Source organism: Centrocercus urophasianus, unplaced genomic scaffold (assembly GCF_019232065.1).
Source record: "Centrocercus urophasianus isolate 14NV4802_14NV808 unplaced genomic scaffold, USGS_Curo_1.0 seq_803, whole genome shotgun sequence".
Lineage (NCBI taxonomy): Eukaryota > Metazoa > Chordata > Aves > Galliformes > Phasianidae > Centrocercus > Centrocercus urophasianus.
The window spans coordinates 29,657-42,603 of NW_024885426.1; the positions used below are offsets into that span (position 1 = coordinate 29,657).

At 57.7% G+C, this 12,947-nt stretch overlaps 2 protein-coding genes across 2 annotated transcripts in view; one reads left to right on the forward strand and one right to left on the reverse strand.

Moving 5' to 3' along the window:
• The first annotated feature begins 71 nt into the window (after positions 1–71).
• LOC122171098 (arginyl aminopeptidase) lies at positions 72–5,060 on the forward strand. Its single transcript, XM_042838462.1, has 11 exons — positions 72–473; positions 805–945; positions 1,607–1,755; positions 2,198–2,314; positions 2,419–2,654; positions 2,958–3,071; positions 3,220–3,332; positions 3,435–3,543; positions 3,869–4,093; positions 4,584–4,726; positions 4,810–5,060. Exons 1-11 carry the CDS (start codon positions 72–74, stop codon positions 4,969–4,971), a joined length of 1,911 nt encoding a protein of 636 aa, XP_042694396.1. The 3' UTR covers positions 4,972–5,060.
• Positions 5,061–6,635: 1,575 nt separating this feature from the next.
• LZTR1 (leucine zipper like transcription regulator 1) overlaps positions 6,636–12,947 on the reverse strand; it is a 19,084-nt gene continuing 12,772 nt past the window's right edge. Inside the window, exons 16-20 of the mRNA XM_042838468.1 lie at positions 12,183–12,309; positions 11,052–11,201; positions 10,759–10,864; positions 9,858–9,938; positions 6,636–7,363 (exon numbers count right to left, since the gene is read on the reverse strand). Of these exons, the coding sequence (XP_042694402.1) occupies positions 7,247–7,363; positions 9,858–9,938; positions 10,759–10,864; positions 11,052–11,201; positions 12,183–12,309 (581 nt within the window). The 3' untranslated portion in view covers positions 6,636–7,246. The remainder of the gene's footprint in view (positions 7,364–9,857; positions 9,939–10,758; positions 10,865–11,051; positions 11,202–12,182; positions 12,310–12,947) is intronic.

A 12,947-nucleotide genomic window follows, 5' to 3' on the forward strand; every position in this document is an offset into this window, starting at 1 on the left:
CCCGCGATACCCGCAATCCCCGCCCCCTCCCCGCCCCCTCGGGCGGTCCCCGCTGGCGGCTCCGACCGGCAATGGCGGCGCTGGGGGCGGCCCGGGACGCGGCCACGGCCACGGGTGGCGGCGCGGCGCCGTTCGCGTTGCGGCATCTGCACCTATCGCTGCGCGTGGGCTTCGCGGCCGCGGGTGCGGGGCGGCTGCGCGGGGCCGCGCGGTTGGAGCTGCGCTGCGTGCGCGCCGGGTGCCGGGAGCTGGTGTTGGACGCGCACCCCGCGCTGTCCGTGCTCGGAGCGCGGCTGCTGCCGCCCGGCGGGGCCGTGGAAGGGGAAGGAGAAGGGGAAGGGCGGGAGCTGTGCTTCGAGAGCCGCCCGTTCGCCAGCTATGGCACCGCGCTGCACCTCGCGCTGCCCGAAGAGCCGCGGCCCGGGGAGCTGCTGGTCGTGCGGATCGACTACGAGACGGGAGAGGGGCCCGGGGTGAGCGGCGGGGGGGCGGGGGGACACGGGGACACCGGGATACGCGGAGCCGGGGACATGGGAGGGTGAGGACGCCGGGACGTGAGGACACCGGGAAGTGGGGACTTGTGGACGCGAGGACGAGAGGACGTGGGGCGGCGGGGACCCCGCGCCATCTTTCACCCGGACCGCGTGCCGTCCAGAGTCCACGCGGCCGGCGCCGTGCCTCGGCTCTGGGCTGGGCTCGCCGCGGGCTGCTCACAGCCCCACATCCCTCTGGCAGAGGGGACCGAGCGGTGGGGACAGCAATGGAACCCTCGCCTCACCGCCTGTTGTTCCGCCTGTGCCGCAGGTGTCCTGGCTGGACTCCTCCCAAACGGCCCAGAAGGAGAAACCTTTCCTCTATACCTCTGGCTTCCCTGTGCTCAACAGATCCTTCTTCCCCGGCTTCCACACCCCTGCCACGAAGAGCACCTACACGGCCCGGCTCCAGGTAACGCCGCTCACTGCGCTGTCTCTTCTCTCGCCAGGTGTGCTGGCTCAGCCCCGAGCAGACTGCGGGGAAGCAGAAGCCCTATCTGTACACTCAAGGCCAGGCCGTCCTGAATAGATCCTTTTTCCCTGGCTTTGACACTCCAGCAGTTAAATGCACATACTCAGCCACAGTGCAGGTAAGCGGCACCGCAGGAGGGACGAGGGGTGCAAACCCCAGAAACCTTCCCGGAGCTTTTGTAGGGCGCAGCTCTGCTCTGTAAGTGCTGGAGAGGAGGGGCAGAAGGCTGCCATCCTCACAGGGTGCCCTCAAAGCTGGAGCAGAGCTCCCAGAGGGTGAAACCCCACGGATCAGCGCCAGGGGAAGCAGGGCTTCCCTGGGTCTGACTTGAGGAGGATGAGTGGCTGTATAGGATGGGGAGGAGCAGCAGTTCTGCAGGGTTGGCACCCACCCCTCCTCCCTGCCCACCCGGTGCCCCGCTGTGCCCATGAGCTGTGATGTGCTCTCAGAGAGCCTTGGTCGCGTTGTCCCCAGTGTGGGAGGGATGGCTGTGAGCAGCCTGAGCTCAGCTCAGGGGATTCATTGCGGTGTCCCCATCAGGTTGGCTGAAACCCCACTGTGTGCCACGCAGATCTGATGGGCGTTTTGGTGACGTTTGCAGGTTCCCGAGGGTTTCACGGCCGTGATGAGCGCCACAACCTGGGAGAAGCAGAAAGATAATACCTTTGTCTTCAAGATGGAGCACCCCATCCCCTCGTACCTGATTGCCCTGGCTGTGGGGGACATTGTGTCTGCTGAGGTTGGCCCGAGGTGAGTGCCCACAGATGGGACCCAATGTTAAGGCACAGCTGTGAGCTACCACTCTGCCGGGGGTCTCTGCTTGCTTCTGCCCCAAGCACGTCCCCAAAGGTCCCTTTCCCCCCTGGTACAGCAACGACACAAAAGCCCTTTGGCACTCAGGTTGGGAAGGAGGCTGCAGCAGTTGGACTCTCCTTAGCTTTATTGCCAGGCTTTCATGTCGCAGCATAAAGACGTGCGGTCGCTGCCTGGTGAAGCAATAGGTGAAAGTCTACTGGTGGTTAAACCTTCCTCTGCTCTGCTCCAGGCCGAGCACACGAGCTGCAGGTCTGTCCCTTGTGTGACGTTTGCCCAACAGGGGCTGTCCCCATCACGCTGTCACTGTGCTGCTCCACAAGGCCATATGTCACAGCCAATGCCCCACGCTTGCTCTGAGCTCTCCTGGTCTCTGCAGGAGCCGAGTCTGGGCCGAGCCCTGCCTGATCGAGGCTGCCAAGAAGGAGTACGATGGGGTGATCGAGGAGTTCCTGGCTGTGGGCGAGAAGCTCTTCGGGCCCTATGTGTGGGGCAGGTAGGACGAGCCCCATTCCTTGGGGCTGGGAAGGGAGCGCCTGCAGCCCTGGGCCACGGCTGCAGGAAGAGGTGAGTCTGTGCCGAGCTGCCGCCCCTCCCCAGGTACGACGTGCTGTTCATGCCGCCCTCCTTCCCCTTCGGTGGGATGGAGAACCCCTGCATCACCTTCGTCACGCCCTGCCTGCTGGCCGGGGATCGCTCCCTGGTGGACGTCATCATCCACGAGATCTCCCACAGCTGGTTTGGCAACCTGGTCACCAACGCCACCTGGGGCGAGTTCTGGCTGAACGAGGGCTTCACCATGTACGCCCAGAGGCGGATTTCCACCGAGGTCTACGGTGCGTGGCCGCACGCGGGGCTCTGCGGTCCCCATTCTCAACCAGCCTCGTCCCGAGGTGCAGATGGAGCTGCCACATCCGCTTCAGGGACACACGGCCCTGCACAGCAGCTCTCCCTGCTCTGTTCCTTTGCCCTTCCAGCTCTGGGCAGCGCGTGCTCTCACCAGCCCATTGCCGTGCCTCTCACCCTTCACCCGCACCCCATCATCCAGCTATGGGGCAAAATGCCATGCCCCCCCCCACGTTGTGCTTTCCTCACCCCACGTGTGGGTCATGGCTCCAAACACTCCTCCTCCACGCCAGGTTCAGCCTACACCTGCCTGGAGGCTGCGACGGGCCGGGCTCTGCTGCGCCAGCACATGGACACGACTGGGGAGGAGCACCCACTGAACAAACTGCGGGTGGTGATTGAGCCAGGTCTGGGGGGCTGGGCTGCTGGGATCCGGGCTGCTTTGTGGTGGGGGGCTGCATGGCACAGGGGTGGCAGCAATGAATCTGAGCACAGCGCTCGCTTTGCAGAACAAGGGATGATTTCCTTTGTGCTGTTTCCTTTCTGCCCTGCTAGGTGTCAACCCGGATGACACGTACAACGAGACTCCCTATGAGAAGGGGTTCTGCTTCGTCAGCTACCTGGCACACCTGGTGGGGGACCAGGGCAAGTTTGACACCTTCCTGCAGGTCAGGGCAGCGCTGTGCTGGGGGTGGGGGTGCAGTGGGGCAGTGCTGCGTGTGGCAGCAGGCAGTGATTGCACAGCACGGTCACCCTGTCCATCCCCACAGGCCTACGTGGAGCAGTTCAAGTTCCAGAGCATCACTGCAGACGATGCCCTCAATTTCTTCCTGGAGTTCTTCCCCGACCTGAAGAAGCAAGGCGTGGAGTCTCGCCCAGGTCAGCGCAGGGTGCAGCACCTCGGGGGCTCACAGCCATCTTCCATTCGAACACGGCGAGCTGCTGGGCTTCCCGGCACAGTGAGAGCTTGGCTTCATGGCTCCCAGCTCCTGGGCTTCCGTCCCGGCGCTGGTCTTATTGCAGACCCATCTGTGTGCTGGAGTTGGGGCTCAGCTCTGCTCAGCGCTCCCAGCAGGAGCTTTTTGTGCCTGGCTGCAAACCCAGCCCTGGGCAGCAGCTGGGGCTGTGCTGGGAGCTGTGGGACAGCAGGAGCCTCACATGTGGGCTCGGAGTCCCCCCAGCACTCCTCCCCACACCTCTGCAGGTCTGGAGTTCGATCGCTGGCTCAACACGCCGGGCTGGCCGCCCTTCCTGCCCGACCTTTCCCCGGGGCAGCAGCTGATGAAGCCGGCAGATGAACTGGCAGAGCTGTGGGCATCTGATGGCCTGAACGTGGAGGAGATTGAAGCCGTGGACATCTCAGCCTGGAAGACGTACCAGCTGGTCTACTTCCTGGATCGGATCCTGCAGAAGTCGCCCCTGCCTGATGGTGAGGCCAAGGCCACCTCCAGGGCTTCGATGAGCCGCAGGGATTGTGGTTGGGAAGGGCAGCTGAGATCCTGCAGTGCCCAGCTCACTGCCACCGCCCTGCAATCCTCTGCTGTCCTCACTGCCATCGCCCTGTGCTTCTGAGCACGGTGCCCCCTCTGCTCCCATTCCCCACCCCAACCCTGCGCAGTATGAGGCCGTCACCTTCCGTCCCATTGCTGTTACCCGGAGCAGAGCCTGACTCTCCCCCTCCCCTCCAAACTTCCTCTCCGGAGCTGCAGGCAATGGCAAGGTCTCCCCTGAGCCCATCTGCTGCGCTGGCCCACGCCGGGTCCCCTCGCCGTAGGACCCCACTGTGCTCCGGACCCCCACAGCTCCATTGCCCCTCTCTGCACAGCTCCAGTGCTCAGTGTCCTTCTTGTTGCCCTGGGGGGGTGGGGGGCCTTGCCTTGTGGTCCCATGGGAGCGGAGGCGATGGCTCTCTCTCCCAGGCAACGTGGAGAGGCTGAGCGCCACGTACCCAAAGATCTCCAAGGCTCAGAACGCGGAGCTGCGGCTGCGCTGGTGCCAAATCGTCCTCAGGAACAACCACGAGGCCGAGTACAGCAAGGTGAAGGCGTTCCTGCACAGCCAGGTGTGTGCTGGGGGGCATCCCTGCACCTCCTGCCCCGTGCTGGGAGTGCAGGGCTGTGCCCCAACCGCCGCTGTGCCCGGCAGGGGAAGCAGAAGTACACGCTGCCGCTGTACCGCGCCATGTGGGGCGGCTCGGAGGCTGCCCGAGCGTTGGCCATGGAGACCTTCTCAGCCACAGCCCCCCAGCTGCACATCAACGTCCGCAACTACGTCAAGAAGATCCTGGGCTTGGAGGGGAGCGACTGACTTCGCCCGCAGCCCCATCCCTGCCCTCCTCCTGCAGGCTGCTGAGCTCTTACTGCACGTTTCCTTATTAAACTCAGCTGTTTTTACCACTGTGTGCTCCTGCTCTTCTCGGCGAGCTTCAGTGCGAAGCCCCGATGCTCCTGGGGCCTGGTGGTGCCTGCACCACAGTGGGGAGGGAGAGGCAACGCTGGGCTCACAGCTCCGACCTGCACCCACCTGGGGCTGGATGCGCCCTGCAGGACCCCCAGCACAGCAGGGATGGGAGCTGGAGCACTGGGACGGGTCCTGGCTTCATCCCCCCCAGGCACTGCAAGGGACGAGGCGGGGATCCTCTTCCTGCAGGGCTCGGGGTGGCACAGCTGAACCCTGAGTCTGCATGGCTTTGTCCACCTGCACCTCACCACGGCCGGGGCTCTGGGCTTCTGTTTGGGGCTGGGGAGGCACCCTGTGCCCTGAGTGGGGCAGGGCCGTTCAGCAGAGCAAGCCCCACAGATGCAGGGCTCAGGGATGGAGCAGCAGCAGAACAGCTCCTAAACCTGGCGCTTAATGCCATCAGAATGGCTATAAGACGTTTCTGAGCAGTGCTGTAATGGAAGCAGGGCTCCGTCCCATCCGCAGCCTAATGGGCTTTTAGAGAGAAGCGTTCAGCAGGATGAAAACCTGCTCTGGTGAGCAGCCAGGCACTACCAGCAAACCGCACAGCGAGGGGCAGCAAACACACACTGGCACAGACAGGAGCCCACCGAGGATGGAGAAGGATGCAAGTCAAACATGACCGGAGGGCTGCAAAGAGCCAGCGTGGCCTACATACGGGGGAGGAGAGGGAGAAGACAAGAGGCAAAGCAGGCAGCCATGCTGTTAATTGGTCCTCATCAAGGGCAAGGAAAAGAGCAAGTTCCCCAATGCCAAAATGCAGCACAAAGCTGCCCACGTTGGCACCACGACCCCGGGCCCAGGACTGAGCCAAAGCCACCTCTGACACAGAGAGCTGCACAGCCAGCACCAAGCGTGCAGAGACCACCCGTGCCATCACTGCTCAGAAGGCATTCCAAATTCCACACAGTCACAGCAAACACAGTCAGTCGGGCTGTTACTGCACGGATGAGGTCAGCCTGCTCTTCCTTCCCAGGCTGTGCACGTTTGGAAAACTGGTGTCCTCTAGTGGATTCAGCATGGCTGAAAGTAACTGCTGGAATTATCACAGGCTGCAGCTTAGAACCTCTCCCTGTGGGCACTTTGTGTGCTTTCCCAGCACAATGTGGATGGTTGGGGCAATGAACACAACCCCTGGCTGGGACTTCATTACCTCTGAACCACCTGGAACCAATCCCCCGTGCTGAGGAGTGCTTGGCCCTCATTTATCTGCCACCTGTGGTTGGATTCACACCAGCAAAGCCAGCAGCTGAGACCAGTGGCCACCAGTGCCTGCGTGCCTCAGCACAGCTCACACAACAGGGAGCTGCTGCCCATTCAGGACTGGGACTGACTGGGAACAGAGCTCTGCCTCCGGCCACCTTCCTGCATGGCAGCAGCCAACCAGGACATAGAGCTTAAAATGGGAAACAAGACGCAGCACAGATACTTATTTTTAACAAAGCGACCTTCATCCAGCCAAGAGTTCTTTTTGCTTCATTTTTTCCAAAATGAATGCCAAGTCAATCATGTAATGCAGGCAGGAGTCGTTAGCTCTTTATTAACGTATGGATGTAGGAAGGCTTAGTGAGATAGGATTCATGGATTGGATGGTCAGAAAGGACCGTAAGCTTCTAGTTTAGCCTGAAGCACAGCACAGGCCTGCAATTCCTGCAGCCCACCAGTCAAGGTTGCAACAGGGCTTCACCTTTAATCCTTGCCACGGGGAGTCCCAAAAAAGTCCCTCCATCCTGGTCCAATATCAGCATCCCAGCTGAAACCGCGCTCTGCTTCCACCTCTGTTACGCCTGACTTCCACTTGCAGCCCATGGCCGTTTCAGGTGAAGTTTGTTTAACGCTGTTTGTTTCAAATACTTCTTCAACACAGGGACGACTCTTTCACACTATAAAAGCCACAGTATTGGGAAAGGCTCAGAACCGCCTGGGCCGGATTCATTTCCTCAATGGCTGCAGCGTTACATCTGTGCAGCAGAGACCAAACCCTTCTCCACGAAGGTACAAACCGAGCACATCCACATCTGCCTGCTCCACTGCGAGCAGCTCAGCACGGAGTGGGAAGGGAGCGAAAGCAGCCCCAGAATGGTGCAGAGGAAGGAACGGGCAGCGCCGTTATCGCAGCGCGTCAAATGTCTGCGCCCAGCTCCGCGCACTGCTTGTCTGAGATGTGGTTAGCTAGCGACTCTATGATGTCAAGGAGGAGTGGCTGGCTCAGGGAGCGGAGGTTTGGCAACTTGGAGACCTTCAAGGAAAAGAAAAACAGAACAGAAAAACACCAAGAAATGAAAACCCTCCCCAAATGGCAGCTGATTGCTGCTGCTTTACCCCCCTGCTCAGGTCAATGCGAAGTGCGAAATCGCAGCTGGGTGCAGGACCTGGCCCTCACCACTTCCCATAAGTGCACAGTGCTGCACGGAGGGGAAGGGAGGGGAGCACAGCAGAAATGCTGATCCCAGCACAAGAGAACAGTAATTACTACTCATGATGACAATTCTGCTGTTACCGGATGCAAACGAAGCGCTCTCTTAACGCAGCGCCAGGCACGGCGCAGCACGGAGCTCTGAAGTCTGCTTGTCTCCTTCAGGTCGTCAGAACTGACAGAGGATGGGATCTCAGCACACCCAGGTGCTGCTCTGGAGCTGTGGAACCTCAGAGCAGAGCCACGTGGGCTCTGCTTTAATGCCTCCTGCAGCCCAAGCAGGGCAATGGAGCAGCAGCCAGCAAAACCTGTGCCACATCAGAGGCGTATGACTCCAGCAATCCGTGTGCTCTGGGGCTGCTCGAAGCTCAGATGCACAACAGCCCTGCCTTCTCTCCTCCATGCCAGCAATCCCTGCTCCTGTGTTATCAGCACCACGTCCTGCCCTGCCTGCATTGCTGACACCATCCATCGCCTCAGCTGAGCACACCTCCAGAGAGCACAGAGCAGTGCTGCCCGAGGGCACGCAGCCAGGACTGGGAGCAAACAGACACCCGAAGCACTGGTGGGAATCGGGCCCTGCAGTGGTAGGAGCAGATCGGGGCTGGTGTCAGAGCACAGACAGACACTTCAGAGCAGCACTTTTATTGGGGCTTCAGCACAGAACCGACACACAAACGCCTGCACAGCCATTGCCCCAATGAGCGAACCTCTGGGAACAGCTCTTCCGTTGGGGCTCTCGAAGTGGGGAAACTCTTTTGTGCTCTAAATCGAGAACAGCACGAACCAAGGTGGGGAAGGGGAGCCCACAGCAGCCTGTCTGAGCCCCACTGCCCTGCTGGGCTCACACAGAGGGAACAAATCACCTTTCAGAGACTGCAGCGTGCAAAGGAGCGGAGCAGCAGGCGTTCCTGCCCAGCCACGCACAGTCACACAGTGCTGGGCCAAAAATCACACACCAAAGCTCCTCAGGCCAAACACAAACATTGCATGATTACCATTTCTTGCACATCTGCTTGACAGCCTTCCAGCCACATGTTGATGAATGCTGTTCTAACAGGCAACAGTTTGAATGTAAAACATTTCCACATATTCTGACTGGTGCCGATGAGCACAGCTGAGCAACACCCCGCAGTTCAGGTTGTTTTTCCTGATGTGCTGCAATATTTGTCTCCCTCAGCACATTCTGGTGAGCATCGCTCCAACCTGCCTGCCTTCCTCTGGCCTCCACAGGAAGCAGACACCCCAGCATTTCAGCTCTCAGGGATTACAGAGCGTTGCCCCAAAGCCAAGAAGCCACCCCAGCCCTTGGGCTACGTGCAGCGGGAGCCACACTGAGCTGAGCCCCTCTGCAGGACTGGGGGACCAGAAGAAAACACAGCACAGGGCTGCAGCCTCGTGCTGAGGTCCCTCGAGCAGCCTGGGGACTCCTGGATGCTCCCTCCACTCTCAAAGCTTTTTGTGCACTCCAAATGATTACAGATGTGCAGTGCACTGAGCTTCGGCTGAATACCCCCTCTGAATGTCCTTTAGATGCCACCTGGACACAGCAGTGCTTTCCAAACTTCAGGCATCAACAGGACTGTGAGATTGAACACACAGAAGACAGACCCCTACCTGAACACCATCCACGGCATCAGCAGGTATGGAGCACCCAGAAATCCCAGTTCAGTCTCTATGATTTACCCACAAATTTCAGCAATGCTAACAGTGTGCAGTGAACTCATGGAGGGATCCTCTCTCATCTGAACAACACCATGACAATCCCCTCATTCTCCCCAGTGAGGATGGGAACATCAGCACGTCAGACTCGTGACTGTTCTATCAGCCCCGTATCCAGACGTGGAAACCACAACAAGCCCAGCCAGGCCACGCTCAGCTGCCTTCTGAGCACAGCATTTCTGCATTCCCACCAATGGCAGGGAGAATGCCTCAGCAGAACTGTGCCCAGCACTCGTAGCTACCAGTGGAAGAGAAAAGTGCACTCAGTCCATGCCACGCCAAGCTTATCTTGTTGTATGCACAAAAACCCAACAACTGCATGCCACAAAATTAACAGCTGGAACAAGCGGAAATGGAAGCAATTCTGTTTTAGAAGGTCTTTGCATTTCCAGACTAGGATATTCTGGTCTTTTATTTATTGTTCATGTGAGAAGCGTGCCTGGCAGACTTGTCAGCAAGCGCCAAGGACAGGCAGCCATGTCTCAGCTGTCTCACATGAGGAAGAATGGAACGGATTCCTATGTTAGTGTGTCTTTAACCAACGCAGCCACAGAGGACAGCAGCTCTCAAAAGCCCCAGAAAAGATGCAACCAACCTTGGTGAACTGGTGAACAATGATGTGCAGGCAGTGCCTCTTCATGTCCAGGGCCTGGGTCTTGTCAGCTGCCTCCAAAATCTACAGCAAAAGCAAAGGTAAGATCTTCCTTCTGCGTTGCTCAGACATACAAGCACACAAACACTGCTCTGACTCATAGGAGAGAATTCCTCCGAGCTGCGGAAACATCGATGGTTTTCATTACCAAACCTTTTCTAAACTAATCAGAAGTAAACCTTGCATCTAAGATGTGTGGAGCCTTCATGAGAGGAAACTGCAGATCAGTTTCAGAGCCGGGTTCCCTGGGGTGCTGCAGTGAAACTGCTGTGGGCAGCAGCCAGGAGCAGTCTGTGCAGGATTGGATTCTGCTCACGTTGCTCAGGGCTCTGCTTCCTACGCAGATGGCTTTGCTATCACAGAGTACTTCTGTTGCCTTAAACTTTGCTGCCAGATCAGCACTGATGTTAAAACAAGAGCAGCGTCACCTGCACACCACTGCTTCGGTTACTACTGAAAGCAAGATTTGCAGATGAGGCTGAGCATGCTGCGTAAAGCCCTATGGAAAGCCTGCTCCCACTGCGGGATGAGGAGCTCAACACGAGCATCCTGCTGGCCAAACCTCCTCAACACTTCCACACAGGAGCACCAACGGCAGAAAGAGCAGAAAAGGACGCGGGGCTGCTGGACGAGGCTGTGCTCAGGCTGTGCTGTGCTCCAGGGTCTGCACAGCTCTGCGCCCAGCACTGCAGTGCCACTCAGCCCACGAGATGGGACTAAGCCAGCAGACACAGGGCAGCACTGCTTGATGGAGGAAAAGCAAAGCCCACGTCCCCTGCATCAGACTCTTAGGCTTTCCTGTATCCAAGTGAAGCAGCTAATTAAAGCTCCTGAGGGCAATTACCTGGAGCACGTTCTCCACCGTAACATTCATCTCCAGATTCTGCTTGCAGTACGCTTGCAGTCTGTTGTTGGAGAAGCCATAATAGTAAGGTGCAGCAAAGAGGTAGCTGTAATCTCATTAAGGGAAAGACACACAGCCAAGGACGGGCGCCGCAGCACACAGATGCAGCAGCAGAGGCTGAAATGCAGCTCCTGTTGTCAGTGCAGCCTTGACCATCCCCAGCCTGCAGCCAGCAAACCAGAGCTGAGTCACTGCACGTGCACCTCACACAGAGAGCCCGGATTTAAGGATACAGGGAGTCTTCAGGAGGCATGTTTACTTCTCCATAATAAATATATCTAAGCATAGATTCAAACGCTTGCTTGCTGGGAACCATTTCACCTATAGAAATATTCACTTGCCCGTCTTCAGGCATGAAGGAACGGAACATGGCTTCAAAGTAACTAGAAAGAAAGGAATTAAGAGTAACATAAAGCATTCTGCACACGGATGGTTTAACTCGGTGCTGTTCAGAAGCAGCTCCCTAAAGCAGGAGGTAACCTGGGCAAAAACAGGGCTGAGCTGTACTTCCTGTGTCTGCCTGTTAGTACTCCAGTCATAACCCCCAGCTTCCATCAGCACTACCTGAACTTTGTCTCCCTTTCCTGAAAATTGGGACACACACTGCTTAGATTTTCATCTAATCTGCATAAAACCCAGCAGAAAGCAGAAAGCATGATGAATCTCCTCGCTATGCACAGCCTGTGACTGCCAGCCACACGGGGCTTCTTCTACAGAGCTGTGGTAAAATAGTGCAGTAATAATACTGAATACCATGACTGGGACTGCAAAACACTGAGACAGAACTGCTGTGTGGATGCTCAACGTCACACAGGCACAAAGGTGCAGATACACAGAGCACACAGCAGGGACAAACCCGCTCAGCTCAGATGTAGTGGAGGGAGAACTTCACTGCAGGCTGAACACCTCGCCTCTGGGAACTGAGCTGATGGGAACAATCTGCTCCCTGTTCTGCACCAGCTTTTTCTATGCTCATTCATATCAGCAGGTGAGAAAGAGACTCGGGTTTCACAGGATTTGAGGTGGATGCTCAGTGGATGTTTGCTGCTCCCCACCTCACCAGAATGGCCTTATGCTCAGCACATTTCCTTCTTGTGATTTTACAGATCCCTTCTCTTGTAGTGCAGCTTCTATGCTCACAAACCCTCCAAAGAGTCTCTACCATTTTAATTTCCTCCCCTCTTCCCCTGCTGGGTATCAAATTGAAAAATATTTCCTCGTTGTGGCTTAAAGGCTTATTACACTTACAGAGCAGAGCTGCAACTTCCACCGTATGTGGGTACAGAGCTCCTCCCTGTCCTCTACAAAAGCTGCCCCAGCAGCTGCACAGCGTTTTGCACGTGCAGTAATGAGCAGAGACTCACCTGGAGCGGGCTGCAAGGATGGCCTTGTGTGCTGGCCGTGGGTGGCCGTCCAAGAGCAGGATGATATCACAGAATTCAGTCCCAGCTCCTTCCAGGTAAGCCTTCATGTCCTGAATTAAAGATGTTCCTGAAAGTCAACACAGAAACAGTTGGACGCTGCAGTTCCAGCTGTGCAGGTGCCAGGCCCCCCTTCCATGCTCTCCTTCCTTTGGGACCCTGGGGTGAGCAGCAAGCAGGCCCTTCTGCCTCATCCTGGAGCGAAAGGAGCTTCATCCTTCCCTGTCACGTTGCTGCCCATCACACACACCCACAGCTCTGCCTGGGGACAGCACTGAAAGGTGCATTCTACAGCTCCTTTCCGTTCCTACACTTCATTTTTTCCTCCCAACCCCCCCTGCCAAAGGAGGTGAAAACCTACAGCTTGGTTACCTTCTACTCCACTTAAACTGAAGACCTACTGCCTTCTCTTCTAACCTTCTTCTTTCTTTAATATATCTTTCCATTCCTTCTGCCTCCGATCAGAACCAGGATATTTCACCACAAGAACATGGAAACATCTGACATCCATGTGCTGCAGTGGGGACAACACTCTGACTGAAGCTCAGGGGGAGGAACTGCGCCGCTCTGCCTTCGCCTGGGACGCAGCCTGCAGCCATTCTACCAGATGCAGAACTGCAGCTCTGCAGCAATCTCCTCTCAGGCCGCCCCCCAGCCTTTGCAAAGCCCTGCAGCCAAAGCCCTGCAGCCAAAGCCCTGCAGCCAAAG